The sequence below is a fragment of the Xiphophorus maculatus genome, chromosome 7, assembly GCF_002775205.1.
Source record: "Xiphophorus maculatus strain JP 163 A chromosome 7, X_maculatus-5.0-male, whole genome shotgun sequence".
NCBI classification, from domain to species: Eukaryota; Metazoa; Chordata; class Actinopteri; order Cyprinodontiformes; family Poeciliidae; genus Xiphophorus; species Xiphophorus maculatus.
This window is the reverse complement of record NC_036449.1, coordinates 31,388,722-31,409,356: the sequence shown is the minus strand read 5'-3', so window position 1 is coordinate 31,409,356 and position 20,635 is coordinate 31,388,722. Positions and strand designations below refer to the sequence as shown.

At 46.5% G+C, this 20,635-nt stretch overlaps 2 protein-coding genes across 4 annotated transcripts in view; one reads left to right on the top strand and one right to left on the bottom strand.

Annotated features, from left to right (window-relative positions):
• Positions 1–11,097, top strand: part of LOC102225159 (glycerol kinase-like) — a 24,288-nt gene extending 13,191 nt beyond the window's left edge. Inside the window, exon 19 of one of the 3 annotated variants that reach the window (XM_023336410.1) lies at positions 10,521–11,097. In XM_023336410.1, coding sequence (XP_023192178.1) covers positions 10,521–10,638 — 118 coding nt within the window. In that variant the 3' untranslated portion in view covers positions 10,639–11,097. The remainder of the gene's footprint in view (positions 1–10,520) is intronic. The other 2 variants (XM_023336411.1, XM_023336412.1) reach the window with 2 other exon arrangements.
• Positions 11,094–20,635, bottom strand: ddx18 (DEAD-box helicase 18). Its single transcript, XM_023336409.1, has 14 exons — positions 20,479–20,635; positions 16,001–16,171; positions 15,822–15,923; positions 15,555–15,690; positions 15,326–15,426; positions 15,048–15,247; positions 14,832–14,946; positions 14,619–14,758; positions 14,391–14,552; positions 14,166–14,318; positions 13,974–14,087; positions 13,839–13,895; positions 13,578–13,755; positions 11,094–11,305 (listed from the first exon to the last, which is right to left on the bottom strand). The coding sequence occupies exons 1-14, from the start codon at positions 20,591–20,593 to the stop codon at positions 11,160–11,162; spliced, it is 1,890 nt and encodes a 629-aa protein (XP_023192177.1). The 5' UTR covers positions 20,594–20,635; the 3' UTR covers positions 11,094–11,159.

Here is a 20,635-nt window from a genome sequence, read left to right as displayed (position 1 = left end):
TGAAGCCAAAATCTTGCTTTTCTCTAAAGTACAACGTTCTCCTGGTTCAGTTCTTCTGCTCTGTCTTCTCGAACCTCTAGCAGATAGCCGCTGGTACTCAGAATGGTTCTGGTTCTGATAGAGGTGTGCCAACTGATCATAATCGGCCGATTTCCGTGATGCAGCATGATGATTGGTGATCGATCATTGTCTCTTGTTGCCGATCACAGATCACCTTTATCTCACTGCGCAGGCGCAAATCGTGTCGCGAGGAGCTTTAACGCTCAGAGTGGATGAGACGTTTGCGTGCTGCGGCGGAGAATGACCTCTGGGCGAAGCTCGTCACAACGCATCAACACAACCAAGCTAATATGACATTTAAAAACCAAACACTTGATTGATTTGGCTGCATGGAGGCTCAACGCAGGAACCAAAGACGTCCGGATCCAGACAGCAGGTAGAGCAGCGCAGCTTCCAACACGGTCAGAAAGATGAACAATAACTGAAGTCTGGAGCTGCGGAGCGAGACGCCGGTTCTGCTCCCGCTGTTGGACCGCCGCTACTGGAGGTGACATTTCAGACGGAGCCGCAGAACCTCCAGACTGAACTGTCACAGCGAGCAGCAGCTGAGCTGCAGCTTGTAGCTTAAACTAAACAAACCATTTTACAGATGTATTAAAACTGTGGCTGTCCTGACGTCAGACAAATAATCTCTGGAAAAAGAATCGATCTCTGCCTCCTGGCCTGCTGCAGAATTACTGAGCTCAGTCAGAACCAACCAATCAGAACCAGCATTACTCAGCCAACCAATCAGAACCAGCATTACTCAGCCAACCAGTCAGAACCAGCATTACTCAGCCAACCAGTCAGAACCAGCATTACTCAGCCAACCAATCAGAACCAGCATTACTCAGCCAACCAGTCAGAACCAGCATTACTCAGCCAACCAGTCAGAACCAGCATTACTCAGCCAACCAGTCAGAACCAGCATTACTCAGCCGGTGTTGTAAGATTAATCTGACTCGTATAATTTATGGCTGACAGTCTTACTGTTAAATAATATTTCACTGATTAATATTCAGTGAAATATTATTTTTCAGTCATTTTGCCTGAATAGCTGCTGTTTTGTGCCTGCAAGTATTTTGCATGTTTTATGTCTAAATTAGGTGAATTTATTGCCAGATCACATAGCAGCATTTATACCTAAAGCAACAAATGATCGGCAGAGATCGATGATCAGGATCGGAGCGTCCCTGATTTTTAAAAATTATTATTAATTTCTGTCAGGCGCAACAAAGGCAGCTTTAGTTTTACAGTTAACTTTTTTATTGAATATACAAGAATAACAATGACAAACTCACAACATGTCAATAATAATAATTAGTCCTTATTTTGACTATTATAGATTTGTAAAAATTTTGTAAGAGAACTGTGTTTATGTTATTTATTGAATATTATTATTATATTATTTATTGATTCAAAACCCTGTTTATTATCTCTAATGTCCACATGCTCAGTTTGAATCTTATGGAGTCTTGGAATAAAGAAATTAGGTAAATAGTTTTTAACTGACTGAATGAGGACATTAGTGAAACTATATAAAACTTTTTAATAAATTGTTAGTGAACAATCAGTTCCATATTTCCTGTTAAATTCCTCCAAACTTAGAATATCACCATTTCCATCCAGTAAATGAATAATTGACCAGATTTGTTTATTCCACCAATCTTCTAGAAACATAGATCTTCTACACATAGAATGGCTCTGTTGTTCCACAGTGGAACATTATGAGGCTGAAGTTATTTAAACATAAACTTCCTCTGTAACAAAACCTGTTGGTGGAAATTAGAGAGTTGTAGGAAGTTTAGATAATTCAAAATCACATTTCAATAACAGCTCAATAGCTCCAACGTTTTGAAATACAAACGACGGTTTAACAAACCAAATAAAATCACCGTTTTTTAAAAAGGACTGAAGCCATCTCATTTTTAAAGTACCTGTTATAACGCTGTTATACGTCTGGGGTTCGGAATGAAAATTGTGATCGCAGAATGTGCACCGATCAGATGCCCAGATGACCCCGAGCCAATAATGAAGCCAGGTGATGGTTTGACTCTTTAATAAGCCGGTGACAACTGGTTTACAGGCAGGATGTGCGTGGCTTGAAGTTTGTAGACATTTGTGTGTGTGGTTCTACAAAGAAATTAATAAATACAAATTACAATCCACTATGAATGCAGATACTCATTAGCAAACATATTTTAATCATATTATTTGTCTGTTTCATTAATATTAAAGCAAAAGAAAGCAACTAAACATAATATAGCTTACCATTTTAGCACAGAAATTAGCTTAGCCTAGCCTTCGCTTATTCTACAAGAAAATCTAACAACAGGAAATGTTCTAAGTACTAAAATGCACATATAATGCCGCTTACACATAAATACACTGCAACCTACCATTCATATGGACGCACACTCGAACAAAATAACAAAACCACCTTCAAACACCACATCCGCTGACCTGCACGGCTTCTCAAACAATGTTTTGGTATGAAAAAAGAACTGCTACTCACAAACGGCCGCGCCACCTGGTGACGAAGCTAGGAACTACAACCTGGCCTTCAGAACAGCCGCCCCCAAACTTGCTACCACAAGTTTGCAGTTTAAAGCTCACTGTCCATCTGATTCTGGTACTGCAGGTAGCCGAATAAGGCGGCTCACTGGTCGTGTGTACATGTGGTCTTTCACCTTGACCTCTGCGGACCGAATCAAGCCATCAGCTCCCGGGAATACTCTGCTGATCTCTCCAATTGGCCATGAGGCTCTTGGGAGTTGGGGATCCACTATCATCACCACAGTACCCAACTGGATAGGAGAAGTGTCCCTTTTCCACTTCAACCGAGTCTGTAGTGTGGGCAGGTAGTGGCGTATGAACTGTGTCCAGAAGCGATCGGATAGCACTTGACAGGTCCTCCAATGTCGCTGTCCAATGAGCTCTGAATCGTGGTATAACACTTGGGGTAGGGAAGGGTCTAGCCGCCCCATCAGCAACAAATTTGGGGTAATAGGGTCTGGGTCAGCTAGATCCGAAGATACGTACCCCAAAGGTTTCGAGTTGAGCATTCCCTCAATCTCAATCAGCACTGTTTGCAGGATTTCCTCTTGTACAACCTGTGAGCCTATTGTGGATTTCAGGGCTGCTTTTATGGATCTGATTTCCCGCTCCCAGGATCCTCCAAAGTGAGGAGCACTGGGAGGATTAAATCGAAATGTGATTTGATGTGCTGCTAATTGGGATTGTAAGGAGGGGTGTAGAGCATTAAAGGATTCCTGCAGCTCTTTCTCTCCCTCTCGAAAATTAGTTCCTTGGTCGCAGAGTATCTCAGTTGGTTTACCACGACGAGAAACAAATCTTCTTAATGCCATGAGAAATGAGTCAGAAGTGAGGCTAGACAGCACCTCAATATGAATGGCACGAGTTGTCAAGCATTTGAAGAGCAGGCCCCAGCGTTTTTCAATTCGCCGACCAACCTTCACTTGCATTGGACCGAAACAGTCGATTCCTGTTGAAAAGAAGGCTGGCTGATTCAATCGAAGGCGTGCAATGGGAAGGTCTGCCATCTTTGGATTGACAGGTTGAGCTCTCCATTTCTGGCACTCGGGACAACAGCGCTGTTCACTTCTTATGGCTTCACGACCCCTAAGAATCCAGTATTTCCTTCTCAACTCTGCAAACAATCTCTCTGCTCCTGGGTGCTTTAAATCTCTGTCAGCCTGTCGAATGAGTAGTTTAGTGACAGGATGTTTTGGGTCCAGGACTACCGGATGAGTCATAGCAGGTTCCAAATCATTACAACGTCTAAGTCTGCCACCTACTCTGAGGAGTTTGAGTGATTTGTCATATTCCGGTGCCAGGGTGACTAAACGACTGGACGAATGAACTGGTTTCCCGGTGGTCAACCACTGGATCTCATCTGGGAAACTGTCTCTTTGAGCAGATTGCAGGAGGGTAAGCTCAGCCTCTTTGTAGTTCTCTGCTGTGAGATTGTCACCAGTTGACCCCTGAAGACATTTGGCAGTTTCCTTTAAGAGGTCATTAAAACTGGTAAATTTCTGTGCATCTGGGAGCAGACAGGGTTCAGAGGTTACAACCAAGCAAGTTGCTGATCTACGCTGCTCCTCAGCGAAGTTATTGCATGGTGTAATTGGATGCTCTGGCCACTGGCCCTGCGGTAGCTGCAGAAATGATGGTCCACATGCCCACCGGGACTGACATGTGAGGTCTCGTAGTCTTTTGCCCCTAGTTAGATCATCTGCGGGGTTGTCAGATGTTGTCACATACTGCCAAGCCCAGCTATCTGTCAGTTCTTGGATTTCAGCTATTCGAGTTCCTACGAATACCTTGTAGTGGCAGGAATCTGACTGAATCCATGTTAGGACGGTGGTGGAATCTGTCCACAACACCACTTTGGATAATGGTAGGGTGAGCTCTTTGGTCAACAGGCTGGCGAGTTGAGCTCCTGTCAAGGCTGCACATAGTTCCAGACGTGGGATGGACAACTGGCGTTTAGGAGCCACTCTGGAACGTGCGGTAAGGAAGGCAACTTCTACCTTTCCAGCACCATCTTCCGTCCGTAGATATGCAACACTTCCGTAGGCTTGTTGCGATGCATCACAAAAGATGTGAACCTCATGCTGACTGTCAGGTTTGTCCAGCTCAGGGCTTACATAACAACGTTGCAAACTGATATTGTCCAGATGTTGCAGTTCCTCTTCCCATTCTCTCCATGCAGAAAGCAAATCACTCGGTAACAGCGGATCATCCCACTCACGCTTTCTGTCCCATAACCGCTGGACTAGTACTTTAGCCCTTGTCGTGAAGGGGACCAAGAAGCCTAGTGGGTCGTACTGACTTGCCAGAACCCGATAGATGTTCCTCATTGTAGGAGGATTACTGTTTAAGGGCCTACACTTATACTGCAGAGTGTCAGAGTAACACATCCACCGCAAGCCTAAGGCTGGTTCTTGAGGGTCCACATCAGTTTGATTCAGCCACTGTTCACTGTTCTCTGACCTTAACTCCTTTGGTAGATGGGCAATGAGGTCTGGGGTGTTGCTGGCCCATTGCCTGAGCTCAAATCCTGCTTCTGATAATAGTGACCGTAATTTCTCCATCACCTCTTTAGCCACATCTGGAGAAGAAAAGCTTTGTAACCAATTATCTACGTAGAAGTTCTTCTCAATGGCGTCACAAACATCCTCTCCCTGGTGGCTGTGATCATGGACATGTCTCTGGAGTGCATAGATGGCACAGCAAGGGGAGCATGTTGTTCCGAACGGGAGCACTTGCCATTCATACACTTTGGGAGGGGTGTCTCTTTGCAGGTCACGCCAGATAAAACGCAGCAGTGGTTGATCTTCTGGCAGTAGTCTCACCTGGTGGAACATTCCCTTGATGTCGCTGCTAACTGCAATGGTGTGTTCTCTGAAGCGTAATAGCACACCAAGGAGAGAGGCCCCCAGGTTTGGGCCTGGCAACAGCAGCTCGTTGAGGTTCTGTTCTCTGTAAGTGAATGAGCAATTAAACACCACACGGTTCTTACCATTATGTGTCACCATGTGGTGGGGGATGAACCACGATTCTCTTGAGGCCCTCATCTTCTCTTCACTCACTTCTCTCACATACCCAGCCGCTATTAACTTGGTGATCTCTGCTCGATAAGCTTTAGCCTTCACTGGATCTCGATTGAGGCGCTTCTCTGTGCCACGTAGACTGGGGAGTACTGCCACAGGTGGTACTTGGAGCGTAGGCATATCACTGACACGCAGAAGGGGAGTTGCGTATCGGTGTACACCTTCAATATCCAGTCTGGTCGTTTTTGCCTCCAGCAGCTTCATAGCTTGCTCTTCCCTCCGAGACCGTGTCACTAGCTTCTCACTTCTGTACGGCATAATGTCAAGTTGCCAGAGTCTCTCTACTTGACTTGACAGGTCTGATTGAGGTGAGGCAGCTGAAAGGAAGAGGCATTGTTGTGGTTGTGCAGAGTGTCGAGGGGAGGGGACTGGTCCTTGTAATACCCAACCAAGCCTAGTTTTGACTGCAGCTGGACCGCCAGGTGGGCCCAGCCGCACAGGTTGGATGGGGGTCACTAGGTGGGGACAGTCTGATCCAATCAGAATGAGCGGTTGGGCATTGGTAAATGACTGCAAAGGAAGCTTTCTCAAATGTCTATATTTCTGCTGCAGTGCTTTTACTGGATATGAATGTGGAGCTAAACCTAGATCATCTGCTGTGAAGGCTCTCTCGATGGTAAATGTCTTGGATGGTTGAGTGGCAGAGGAGACTTTGACCGTCACTGATTCACCATGCAGTGTTCTCAGTCCTTGCCTTACTGTACGTAAAGTAAGACTCTCTGCAGTGCCCTGTAGCTGGAGCTTCTGAATGGCCTCTGGGAGAAGAATTGTCCTCTCCGAACCATCATCTAGTATGGCAAACGTCTCCAGGGTGTGTTTCCCATTTCGCAGCAGAACTTTGCTTATCTTCAGAAGCACTTGGTTGCACCCTGAACGACGGTCCAGATAAAGCACATCAGTAGATGGTTTACTGCCCAGTTCACTGACATGTTCCAATGGTGGTGTAGGTACAGCTGCTCTGATATTCACTTCATGCAGGGCTTCTAGATGTTTTCCCTTGCATGTGTTACACTGTACTTTAAGTCGACACTGAGCTGCCTGGTGGTGTCGTCCACAACGCCAGCAGCGACTGTTGGATTTAATCCAGGTGGACTTCTGCTCCTTTGTCAGCAGCTTGAAATTTGAACATTGATCTAGAAAGTGTAGAGTATTATTACAATAAGGGCAAAAAGCTGTGGGCTTGCCTTGGGCCTCAGAAGTGGAGGGGGTTGTGGCTGAGGACCTCTGAGAGGTAGCATCATGTGTTGAGCCATGTAGCACAGTAGTAGTCCCTTTAGTGGCTCTCTTATCTCTCTTGATGCCATTTCTGTCTCTCGGCCTTTCTTCCACCTTGACAGAGCGATCTCCACCCTCTTGAATAATCAACTCATACTCCAGCCACTCTGCAAAGTCTCTCAATGATGGTATTCCACTTTTCTGTGGGTAGAGGTAGCGGCGGAAAGCAGCTCGCAAGTCTTGGGGTAGCTTCCGTGTGAGTCTTGCTACATGAGATCCGCATTGTAGCTCTATGTGTCCATCTTCCCCAAGTTGCTCTAACATGCCAACCAAAGCACGCACTCTTAGAGCAAATCTCCTGAATCCGGTTGTGTCACTTGTACGAATATTGGGCTCATCCATAAGCTCTGCTATTCTCTGAAGTGACAGTTGGTGAGGCTGGCCGTAATGTTTAGTGAGTGAAGCCATCGTATCAGAGTAGGGGCGGAGTGAATTACTGTACGAGTCAGCAATTAAAAGAGCTTCTTCAAATTTAAGGTGATCACATAGTACCTGATATTTGAACCTCTCTGTCGCGTCGGCTGGGAGAATATTATCAAGGGCGAGTCTTAATCTGGCAAATTGCCTGGGATCATCCTTTGTGAACTCTGGTATTGATGGCAATGGTCCTCTGTAGATTTTCTCCCTTGTAGCTATGGCCATTGTGGGATCCAATGTTTGGGCAGGAGAGGGCATGTTGTTATCCAAGCTAAGTCCAGCTCGTGGTTGAGATAAGGGCGTGGACTGTGGCACTCGGGATTGAAAGTCAGGAGCTCTGCTGACTGCAGCTGCGGTTTGTTGTCGTACATGTAGCTCTTGTAAACGTTGGCTAAGCTCCTGTACAATGGCTGGTGGAGGTGGAGGGGGTGGAGCCAACTGTACTTCCTGATTATCTGGATAGTCACCCAGAAAGGGGATTGGAGGGGGTGGTATTGGCCACTCCTCAGCTACATTCTGTGTAGAGGATACATTGAGCTGCTCCTGCTGCAGGGAAGAGGGTTGCGTAGTTTGACGTGTGGAGATCCAAGTGTCATCAGCTGAAATGTAACTATCTGGCTGCTGTGCGAATTGTAGGCTAGTTGATCTCACCGTGGCAACATTTCGATCCATCTGCCTCCTCATGTCTTTAACCATCAGCTGAAGTCGATTATTATCCTCTTGCAGTTGCTGCACAATGGTCATGACCTCGTGTGAGATGCTGGGTAACACTGGCGTCTGTCCGACAGCTCCAGCAAAACCAGAAGTCTGGGTGAAGGGCGTCGTCTCGGCGTATCCCTCTGTCGTCTGGTGCTGTTCCACCGTTGTGTTTGATGGCAGTGTATATCCATCATAATCAGCCATCCATCCTGGCGGTCGCACAGCCCTCCGTGGACGTGCACCTGCTCGCTCGGGGTCATAATCCATATTCACTCTGTAATCACCAATCCGGCTCGAAGGACCACTTTGTTATAACGCTGTTATACGTCTGGGGTTCGGAATGAAAATTGTGATCGCAGAATGTGCACCGATCAGATGCCCAGATGACCCCGAGCCAATAATGAAGCCAGGTGATGGTTTGACTCTTTAATAAGCCGGTGACAACTGGTTTACAGGCAGGATGTGCGTGGCTTGAAGTTTGTAGACATTTGTGTGTGTGGTTCTACAAAGAAATTAATAAATACAAATTACAATCCACTATGAATGCAGATACTCATTAGCAAACATATTTTAATCATATTATTTGTCTGTTTCATTAATATTAAAGCAAAAGAAAGCAACTAAACATAATATAGCTTACCATTTTAGCACAGAAATTAGCTTAGCCTAGCCTTCGCTTATTCTACAAGAAAATCTAACAACAGGAAATGTTCTAAGTACTAAAATGCACATATAATGCCGCTTACACATAAATACACTGCAACCTACCATTCATATGGACGCACACTCGAACAAAATAACAAAACCACCTTCAAACACCACATCCGCTGACCTGCACGGCTTCTCAAACAATGTTTTGGTATGAAAAAAGAACTGCTACTCACAAACGGCCGCGCCACCTGGTGACGAAGCTAGGAACTACAACCTGGCCTTCAGAACAGTACCATTCATAATTTCAAAATCGATTGCCTTGATACCACCTTCCTCAAATGTTTTAGCAAATCACTTTTTGTGATGTAATGGTGCTTGTTTTTCCAAATAAAGTTAAAATTAATTCTGTTAATCTGTTTTATGAGATTTGGAGGGATGGAATCGTCAGCCTGGATTAGGATTCAGTTTCTGTTAATAACCAACAGCCTCAAATCTCTTTGAAGCCAAATATTTAAGGTTTTTTCACATTTATCAATGTTGTCTTAGTAATCCACATGCCTAAGTATTTCATTTCATTTTTGAGTGGAATATTGAAAATTGAAGAATGAGAACAATTATGGATACTCATAATTTCACAGTTATTTACATTTATCTGCAGCCCTGAGGCTGAGAGAACAACTTTATTTAGAGCTGGAGGAATTTGTTCTTTGTTTTTTAGGAAGAGGGTTGTATCATCTGCAAATTGGCTAATGATTATTTTCTGGTTATTTATTTCCAGACCTTCAATATTAGAGTTTTTAATTGTTATTGCTGGAAGTTCTGTGATTATAATAAATAAGAGAGGCGAGATACTGCAACCTGGTCTGATTCCTCTTTCTACTTTGAATCTGGGGCATGTGACAAAGACACACAGCTTAATATTAATATATATATATATGTTAATATTGGTGTTTAACATGGTAATCATATTAAGAAAACTATTTCCAAATCCAAAATGTCTCAATGTGTTAACAATAAATTGATGTTCTACAGAATCAAATGCTTTGTGTAAATCTAATAACAACATAAAACCATCATCTCTTATTAATGACTATAATCAATAAGGTCCAGAACCAGGCGCATGTTGTTATGATGGATCTGGATTTTAGAAAACCGGATTGGGTTTGACTAATTATTTTAGGTAAACCAGTTTTTAACCTCATTGCCAAAACTTTGGTTAAGATCTTGTAGTCAGTGATCAACAGAGTGAACAGCAGATGTCTGACTTTATGAAAAAAATGATGAAGCAATTTGTTCTGCATGTGAAGATTTATAAAGATTACTACAGAAATTAAATACTTCTTGTTATTCTCTTAGTCTCAGAACATTAAACTCCATCAATTATAAGACTATTATATTCCTGTCAGTTTGTCTAAGTTAGAAAGAAAAGCCCGATTCTTTTCTCCTTGGATCCACCTGGACCTCACAGAACCACCTTTTGGTCTATTCATGTAAATCTCTAGTTTATTCTGATTTATTTATTGTTTCTTTATCCTCATTGGAGCGTCCCTGGGTTCTGGTGGAGGTTCTGATGGAGGAGTGATGCTGCTGGTTTCCTTGGAAACAAACCTTTTAAATATTCTGAATGACAAACTGAGCTTTGTGCTCTGATTGATCAATAAGATCAGTTGGAACTAATCGATCGGAACGATTCCGTACAGTCGACGTGTTGGGAATCGCCGTAGCGACCTGGTTCAGACAGCCGTTGTTCCTCCAGCAGAACCGGGTTTAGAGGTTCTGAACCCGCTCCGTTTCTCCTCACAGGTTGGCAGCAGGGATCCGACTGAGTCCACATGGTACCGGGCACCGTGCTGGTTCTGGAGATGAAACCGACCCTGGAGCTTCTGAAAGAACCGGCCTAGTTAAAGTTCTGCTCATTTAAACCAGTGATATCAGAGCGGGACCACCAGAACCTTTTGTCTCAGATCTCATTTGTTCCAGAACCTCCATGTTGGCCAGCCTTCCCAGAACCAGTTTGGATCCGATTGGGATCGCTCCCAGTTCAACCATCCAGCTGACAGAACCGGTCCGACTGGGTCAGGTGAAGGTTTGGTCCAACTTCGCTCTGGCAGCAGAACCTCAGCCAGAAACCTGGTTCCGACCCACTGTGGAAATTTTTATATTCAAAGGGAAATAAAATCTAGAAACGATCAACAGAATCCAGATTCAGACGTGAAAATGTTTTTATATCTTTGTGACAAATTGTCATCCTGTGAAACTTGATTAACTGAGCAGAAGATTTTAGAGCAGAAGAAATGTCTTCAAAATAAAAACCTTGTTTTAATATCATTAGTGTCCTAGTCAAAGTCTGCGGTGAAATAAAGCTTAGAAACACAAAAAACTTTGTTTCCTTTATTAGAAATGTTGAGTTTTACAGGACATTTACAGCAGGGGGCGCTCCGCTCAGCGGGAGAACTGCCGGCGGTCGCTCGGCCCCCTGCTGACGTGTTTGAAGATCCGGGACTTCCTGACGTTCTTGGCCTTCTGGTAGCCGAAGCCGCCGCCGCCGCCGCGTTTCTGCAGCTTCAGGCCTTTGCTGCTGTGAACGTCTGGAGGAGGCGGAGTCAAGGAGGAACCATGGAAACCATGAAGCTTGAATTATTCAGGTTCACTTCTGAACATGGATCTAAAATCAGATTTTGTGTTCAGACTGAATTGGTTCAGGATTTAACATTTGGAGCAGCAAGTTCTTCTCTCCAATCAGAACAAAAAATCAGATTCAATTCTTAAAAATAAAAATAAATAAAGATCCCAGTTAGAGTATCTGCTTTTCTACAGCCCACCGGTCCGGTCCAGTCCGGTTCAACCCAACTCCAGTCCGCTTGTAATAAAGTTCGATGTGGATGCTAGTTGACCTCTGACCTCTGGTCCTCCAAACCTCAGTTTGAATGTGAACACCAAGTGCTTCAAAAGCAGGAAGTGGACTACAGTGCAGGGCATTCTGGGTAAATCCAGCCAAAGCTAACGTGCTAGCTTAGCGCTAGCAGCAGAAATAAAGAGAAATCCTCCAAATCTGAGGCCTCCATTTTGTTTCCATTTGGTGAAGAAGGAAGTTGCTCTCAGCTTCTTTTTCAGAGTCGTTTCCTTCAGTGGTTCTTGGTGCAGCGCCCCCACAGGCCGGGAGGGGAAGCCCATTCATATCTCCACAAATGAACCGGACCGGAGATGATCAGCTTTATTGAGGTTTTGACTAGGCCAGGGGCCGGCAACCCAACATGTTCAAAGAGCCATTTTGGACCAAAAAAAAACAAAAAACACATCTGTCTGGAGCTGCAAAAAATGATAAGCCTTACAATGAAGGCAACACAGGCTTTAAGTGTTTATATTAGCTACTTTAGCTAATATAAACAACGACTAAGTGCGTACATTTATGAGCATTCATGATTAAATGTTTATTTTCCCTGCAGTGAGTCCTGGAAAGAATGACGCACCACATTACTATTCTGTTACACAGTTTTGCTTTAAGTTTACCTCCCGTTACAATATGAATGTATTATGTTTTGTTGCATTGATAAAATTAAATAAATGCAATAAAGAAATCTAATTTTTGATGTAATTTTTATTATGAAGATGGACAGGGAAAGATATTTTCCCTTTTGGAACTTAAAAAATCTGCTCCCAGATGCAGTTTGCATAACAACGACGGCTCCTGGTAAATAATCACGTTAAATATGTGATTGAAAAATGAACAAAACGGAACGTGGCCCAGCAAACCAAGTGCAAAAACAAACAAACAAAAAACGCAACCTGTAGTTATAAAATAAAACAGCAGCCTTTTGAAAAGATAAAGTATCTAAAATTAAATTAATACAGTTTAAGTTTAATGCCAAACAAGTCAGTGCAATTTTAAAACAGAGCAGCTTCCTCTTCTCTTCTGACTCAACCGTCCTTAGCAATATAACCTGAGTGATATCAACTAGTGTCATTTTAAATATATACTAAAAAAATCACTAATCAATTTAAAAAACAACCACTTTATTACTAAATATATGTGCTTATGGCAGGATTGTGTTCTTAATGTGATTTCTGTTCACTGATCTCTGGACACTTTCTCTACATCAGGCTTGTAACATGTAACTTTAATCTTGATGCAGCAGCTGATGTAACAAACTTTCCCTAAATGTTTTTCCATATTACCGGATTTTTCAGACTATAAGTTGCTATTTTGTCCCCACGATTTGAACCATGCAGCTTATAGTCCGGTGCAGCTTACGTTTCCAGTTTTATTTATTTAATTTTTTTTTTAATTTGTAGGTGCAGCTTATATTAAGGTGCGCTCTATAGTCTGGAAAGTACGGTACTGTTTTTACTCTTTTTGATATTTGACAACTTCTCGCTGCAGAGCAACATTCTGATAATTCTTCCACTTTGGCAATAAATGCAAATGATTCGGTCCAAGAAGTGGAGAATTTCTCCTCGGCTACGTTTCTCTTTGCTCTCCATGACCCAACACACACACACACACACACACACACACACCCACCCGCCGGTTTGTTTACCACCTGCCTGGCGCCGCCCAGCTGGAAGAAACGTCGCAGGCTACAACAATGTCAAATGTTGACATTTCTGTCAACATTTGACAGAAATGTTGAAATTTAATATTTATTCTACACATTTTTATAGCATTGGAAAACGTTAAGAATGATTGTCATGTTTGTCCTCCTACGGAAACATATTAAAACAAAATATATATTTCCCACCCCCATCTTTTTGCATTTTCAAACATTTTTGGAAAAGCTCCAAGGAGCCACAAGGGCGGCACTAAAGAGCCGCGCGTTGCCAACCCCCGGACTAGACCCTTAGCAGCAGAGAAAAGGATACTGAGGTCGACGTAGGGCGGCACGGTGAATCCAAAGGACAGCGCCACCATGGGGAGGTTCAGGGTACCGACGCTGTAGATCTGCTTCAGGGAGTGAGAGTCGTAGGCCCGGACGTACGACTTGTAGGCCTCCTGGGCCGACTTGTGCAGGTAGTAGTTCTTTTCTATCAGTTTCTCCAGCTGCATGGGACAGAGGCACAACCGGGTCAAACCGGGTCAGAACCGAGAACTGAACCGAGGACAGAACCGGTTCGGGTTCTTACCTGAGACTGGATGTCGGAGATCTTGCTCCAGGAGAACTCGAACTCGCTCAGCGGGACCTGAAGCAGATAGAGCAGAGCTGGGGATCAGCCAGGGGTCAGAGGTCAGTCAGAGGTCATGCTGGGGTCAGAGATCACCTTGGCCTGCTTCAGAAAGCGCAGGAAGCCCAGCTCCTGGGGTCGCAGGATGAGCAGGGCGTGGCCGCGGCCGTCGATGCCTCTGGCAGTTCTGCCGACCCGGTGGATGTACTCCTGCAGACGGGAACCAAGAGAGAGGTCAGAGGTCAGAGTTCTAGCCACCCGGCGCCGCCCACCCCGCCCGGCGCCGACCTTGGGGTCGTCCGGTGGGTCGTACTGGACAATCCAGTCGACCTCGGGGATGTCGAGGCCGCGCGCCGCCACGTCGGTGCACAGCAGGATGCCGGAGTCGGCGTTGCAGAACTGGAAGAAGGTGGTGGTCCGCTTGGTCTGCTTCTGCTTGCCCTGTGGGGAGAAACGGGCCGGTCAGAACCCAGCGGAACTGATCAGCCGGGTCGGTTTGGGTCAGGAGCTCACGTGGATGGCCATGACCGGGAGGTCGATGTAGTTGAGAAGCTCGTAGTGGAACTTGACCGACATGCAGGAGGAGAAGAACACCATCAGCTTCTTCCTGCGGTTCTTCTTCAGGAAGGTGAACAGCAGCAGGAAGCGCTTCTCCGACGGGCACACCACGTAGCCCTGCAGGGGTCAGGAGGTCAGCCGGGGTCATAGGTGTCAGGGGGGCTCCGTCGGTCAGAGGCCTACCTGCTCCAGGCCGTCCACGGTGGCGCTGTCTTTGTGGTCGTCCACGCCAACGTACAGCGGCTCCTTCTTCAGGGAGATCCGGGCCAGGTCTTCCACCCTGCGCGTCTGAGTGGCCGAGAACAGCATCGTCTGCCTCTTCTCTGCAGAGACGGGGCAAACGGGGTAAAACAGGGGTCACCGGGGGTCAGAACGCGGCGCTGCAGTGGGACGTACTGGGCAGCAGCTTGATGATCTGCTTCAGCTCCTCCTCGAAGCCGACCTCCAGGATCCGATCGGCCTCATCGATGATCAGACACTGCAGGTTCTTAAACATGAAGCCCGGCGTGTTCTGGGAGGAGACAGCAGGTAAACTGGGAGACGAACTGGGAGGCAACCAAAAGCAGAACCGAGCCTCTGGTGCAGAACTCGCCTGCAGTTCCACCGTCTCACCTGCAGGTGGTCCAGCAGGCGGCCGGGCGTGGCCACCAGGATGTTGACGCCGTTGGCGAGCCGCTGGGCCTCGGCAGAGCGGTTGCTGCCGCCCATGATGAGGCCGAAGGTGTGGACGTCGTGCGCCATCAGCTCCTTCATCACGCCGTACGTCTGCATGGCCAGCTCCCGCGTCGGAGACAGGATCACCACGCCGGTACCTGAGGGAGGGCGGAGGGGGCGGAGCCTCAGAGTAGGGACGCAGAGCAAGGAGGCGGAGCCTCAGGAGGAAGACTCACCGTTCCTGGGCATGAACTTGAGCTTGTTGATGAGCTCGATGGACGGGATGAGGAAGGCCAACGTTTTCCCGCTGCCAGTTTTAGCAGCAGCCAGGATGTCTCTGAGGAGAAACCATGGGATAAGCTGATGATGTCATCATTAGGACCCGATGATGTCACCAGGAAGACCTGATGATGTCACCAGGAGGAAGCCTGCCACAGTGCCGGTGAGTGAAGCAGGTCAGTTCACCTTCCCTCCAGCAGGGGGCGGATGGTTTTGTGCTGGATCTCGGTCATGTGATCGAAGCCCATCTCCTTGATCGCCCTCAGGATGTGGTCGCCGACCAGGCCGGTGAGAGAGGCGAATGAGGTGTCCTCAAATGCGCCTGAACAGAAAGCAGCAGGTCAGCTTCATCCTGATGAAGACTACAGCTCTTCTTCTTCTGCTGTGAGTCAACGTCACCGCTTGAAGGCAGCGCCACCTGGTGGTGCCTTCAGGGACCAGCTGAGCACTTACCCGTCAGTCCTGTGGGTAGTTCAGGCTCCTCTTCCTCTACTGCTTCATCATTAATGTCTAATCCATCCTCTTCCTCAGTCCTGATCTTCTTCTCAGCTGAAACTGAAACATGAACCCAGTGAAATCAGTAAACCCAGTGAAACCAGTAAACCCAGTCTGCTTCCTGGTGCTAACGCTACCTGCGGCTCCATCTGCTAGCTTCCTCTTCTTCTTCTTCTTCTGTTTCTTCAGAGGAGTTTCCTCTGCCTCCTCTTCCTCAGCCGGGTTCTGCTGGTTCTGCTCTGGTTCTGTTGGACCAGCAGCAGCAGCCGGTTCCTCCCAGCCTTCCTCATCCGGCCCGTTGGACCTCCCTGCACCAGAACCAGAACCGACAGTTTAGGATGGGTTCATCCGTCTGGGTAAAATCCATCATTAATAAAACGATTTTAGATTTTCTGGTTTTATCTTTAAAACATCAACATGTAAATTAATAAAATGAGGTATAAAATTACAAAATGATGTGCTGAAAGATTATTTCCTATTTGTAAAACCAAATTGTAACATCAGAAGACGCTCAACATTAACTTTGTTATTTTTTATGGAGTTATGATAAAATTACTACATAATTGTACCAATATTACAACTCTGATAAGATCTTATTCTCTTAGTACTTGTCGCATTATTAAGACTTTATTCTCGTAATGAAAGCGAAATGTTTTCATAGCCTGGTTCTAAAGCGCCGTCATAAAATAAAGTATTTTAGCCAGAAACATTCAGCTCCTTATATTTAAAATTCAGCATTTTATACAAAATATCAGTTTGTTCAAGGATATCAGATTAGAGTTCACAGCCAAGTTTGAAATAAAAATGTGCACCGATTCAATCGGTTACAAACACAGAATCACAAAGCAACATAGAATCAATAATCAAAACACAACATTAAGTCAAGTTCCATCAATAAATTTGTAATTGATTACGTTTCAAATACAATCCTAACCAGGTGGGTTTTTAGTGGAGATTCATCCATAAAGGTTTACCTGTTACACTCCTACTGTGTTATATGGAACAACATACCTGCTGCTATTTTTATTCCCACTCACAATCACACAGTTTAAAACGATGTAAACAGAATTTTAATGGGCTTCTGGTACAAGGTTCTGTTCACCTCTTTCACTGAATCTGGAGCAGGGACTCCATCCATCCATCATCCATCCATCATCCATCCATCATCCATCCATCATCCATCCATCACGGATTTTTGTGCAATTCTATGGTTCCTATTAGATATGGTTCCTAGAATTTACAGGGTTTGTGTTACGCGCAGTGGTCTGTAGCAAGACGGCTCCGTTCTGTTGGGACAGTTTCCTCTACAACACCTTATTGGTTCCCTTAACACCTTGAGGGAACCAATAAAAACAACATCCTGAAGAGTCCAGGAAGATAAGATAAATATTTATTGTCATTGTCACAAGGACAACGAAATTCAAAGGGTGCCATCAGTCGGTGCATATGCCCAAAAACAAAAAATAAGTGTCTCACAATTCACACACAACGCAAGAATCAACAAACTGGCAAAAACAAAAAGTAAGAACAGCCACATCCTCACATCCATCATTTATGATGATTAATGGTTGTTTTTGATTGCATTTAGTTTTGTTATTGCTGTTGGGTAGAAACTGTCTCTGAGACGTTGGTTCTGGTTCTGGTTGCTCTGTATCTTCTGCCGACTCATTGCTCTCTCGGTCGGTGTATATACATATACAGTCGGGACGATCTCCTGACGATCGGTTCCCGCTACGAACGAGATGTTACAGCTGATTTTCAACACTTGTTCAATATTCCGGGGGACATAGCGAGGAGCCCCGGCGCGCCGTGGATTACCATCCCAGCAGGGAGGAAGCGCCGGCGGCGTAGAGAGAGAAGGCAGAAGCGGGGCTGCAGGGCCGGCCTGCTAGCTAGGCTACGGAGGCAACCACACAAACCACCGCTCCCCAGCCTGTTTCTCTCCAACGCCAGATCCCTGGCAAACAAGATGGATGAACTGAGACTACAGGCTGCATCTCACAGCGCAGTGAAGGACAGCTGTATTCTTCTGATCACGGAGACCTGGCTGCATCCAGACGTAGCGGACTCTGCCATCGAGCTAGCAGGCTACACAGTACAGCGCCACGACAGAACGAAGGACTCCGGTAAGAGCAGAGGAGGAGGCTCTGTGTACGTGAACAACACCTGGTTACTAACACAGCGACTGTCATCAGCCATTGCTCCCCAGACCTGGAGTATGTGACTGTTAGATGCAGACCAATATACCTCCCCAGAGAGTTCACCGTAGTCATGGTAACCGCTGTTTACATCCCACCGGATGCTAATGCTAAAACAGCTATTGGACTTTTGCATGGCAGCATTAGCAGAGCATCTATCCAGATGCTGTGCACATCATAGCGGGGGACTTCAGCCATGCAGACTTGAAGACGGCGCTCCCCAAATTCCACCAGCATGTAAAGTGTGCTACAAGAGAGGCTAACACTCTGGACAAAGTCTACTCCAACATCAAGCTAGGCTACAGGGCTAGACCACTTCCTCACCTGGGTCAGTCGGATCACCTGTCCCTGCATTTAATTCCTGCTTATGCCCCCCTCAGGAAAACTGCTCCAACCATCACCAAAACCATCAAATCCTGGCCCCAGGATGCGACACAGCAGCTGCAGGACTGTTTCGACAAACTGGGATGTTTTTGAACATCAGGACCTGGAGGTTTTTACGGACAGTATACTGTGCTATATCAAGAACTGTATTGACACTGTAGCTGTGGATAAACACATCTGGGTCTTCCCAAACCAGAAGCCCTGGATGACTCAGGAGGTCCAGCGACTGCTAAAGACCAGGAATACCGCCTTCAGGTCTGGGGACAGGACCGTCTACAGTACAGCCCGAGTTAACTTGAAGAACGGCATCAGAATGGCTAAGTCTGACTACAGGAGGAGGATAGAGGGCTACCTTGACAGCAACAACAGCAGGCAGGTGTGGCAGGGAATCCAGCATCTCACCAACTACAGGACCAACCTCGCAGCTGCGGAAGGCGACGCCACGCTGGCAGAGGAGCTGAACCTCTTCTTTGCCCGCTTTGAGGTGAAGCCAACAGAGGCAGCCACACTACACCAAGCGACCCACAACACCACACCCCTCGTTGTAGAGGAGCACGAGGTGAGGCGCACACTGCGGGCCGTCAACCCAAGGAAGGCTGCTGGACCTGATGGCGTCCCTGGACGTGTCCTGAAAGACTGCGCCGATCAGCTGGCTGGAGTCTTCACCAGGATCTTCAACCAGTCCCTAGCCCTGTCTACAGTCCCATCCTGCCTGAAATCTTCCACCATAGTCCCCATACCCAAGAAACCTCACATCTCCTGCCTCAACGACTACCGGCCAGTGGCACTAACCCCTGTGGTGACGAAGTGTTTTGAAAAACTGGTCCGGGGTCACATCACAGCACTTCTCCCTCCTGGCTTTGACCACCACGAGTTCACCTACAGAGCCAACAGATCCACAGAGGACGCTGTGATCACGGCCCTCCATGCTGCTCTGTCACATCTGGAGCAGCAGGGGAGCTATGTGCGGATGCTCTTTGTAGACTACAGCTCTGCTTTTAATACCATCCTCCCTCACAGACTGGTGGACAAATTGGGGGACCTGGGCCTCCCTCACTCCACCTGCATGTGGATCCTGAGCTTCCTGACCAACCGACAGCAGAGAGTTAGGGTGGGAAAACATACATCCACTGCCCTCAGCCTTAGTACTGGCTCTCCACAGGGCTGTGTGCTGAGCCCCCTGCTCTATTGTCTGTACACATACGACTGCACCTCTGCCCACCACAGCAACACCATCATCAAGTTTGCTGATGACACCACAGTGGTGGGGCTCATCTCAGGAGGCGACGAGTCCGCCTACAGGGGAGAGGTGGAGCGGCTGTTGCAGTGGTGCAGGGAGAACAATCTGCTCCTCAACAACTCAAAGACAAAAGAACTCATAATAGATTACAGGAGGAATAAAACGGACATTACACCACTAACCATTGGGGGAAAATGTGTGGAGAGGGTAGCTGATTTCCGTTTCCTGGGGGTCCACATTGAGCAGGGCCTCACATGGAACATGAACACCTTGGAGCTGATAAAAAAGGCCCAGCAAAGACTGAACTTCCTGAGGGTTCTCAGGAGGAACAGCATCAAGGAGAAGCTGCTGGTGTCCTTCTACAAGTGCTCCATAGAGAGCATACTGACCTACTGTATCTGCGTCTGGTATAACAGCAGCACTACGGCTCAAAGGAAAGCTCTCCAAAGGGTTGTGAATACAGCTGTAGTCTACAAAGAGCATCCGCACATAGCTCCCCTGCTGCTCCAGATGTGACAGAGCAGCATGGAGGGCCGTGATCACAGAATCACAGAACCTCCGACCTGGACCTAATGGACCACCGGAACCGGCCCGCGGCCAGAATATTTCTGAATAAAACACAATAAAACGGATAAACTGATTAAAACAGCTCGCTTTTAGTTTTACTCTGTAATCAGTCAGTTTAACGTAGGCTCTTATGATTCTCAGCCAGTTTTCGGGCCAGACCTGAACTTGTGGTACTATCCCGGTCCCGGTTCGGTTCGGAGCCGTCAGTCGGTTCCGGATCACTCACCGTGCACACCTGCCTCCTCTTCTTCCGGCTGTGTCCTCTTCTGTTTCCTCTCCCGGTTCTTTTCGGTCCTTTTCTGGATTTTCTTTCGGAGCAGCTTCATCTGAAGGTCCGCCATGGTTCCTCAACACGTGTTTAAAAATGTGACGACCAGGACCCA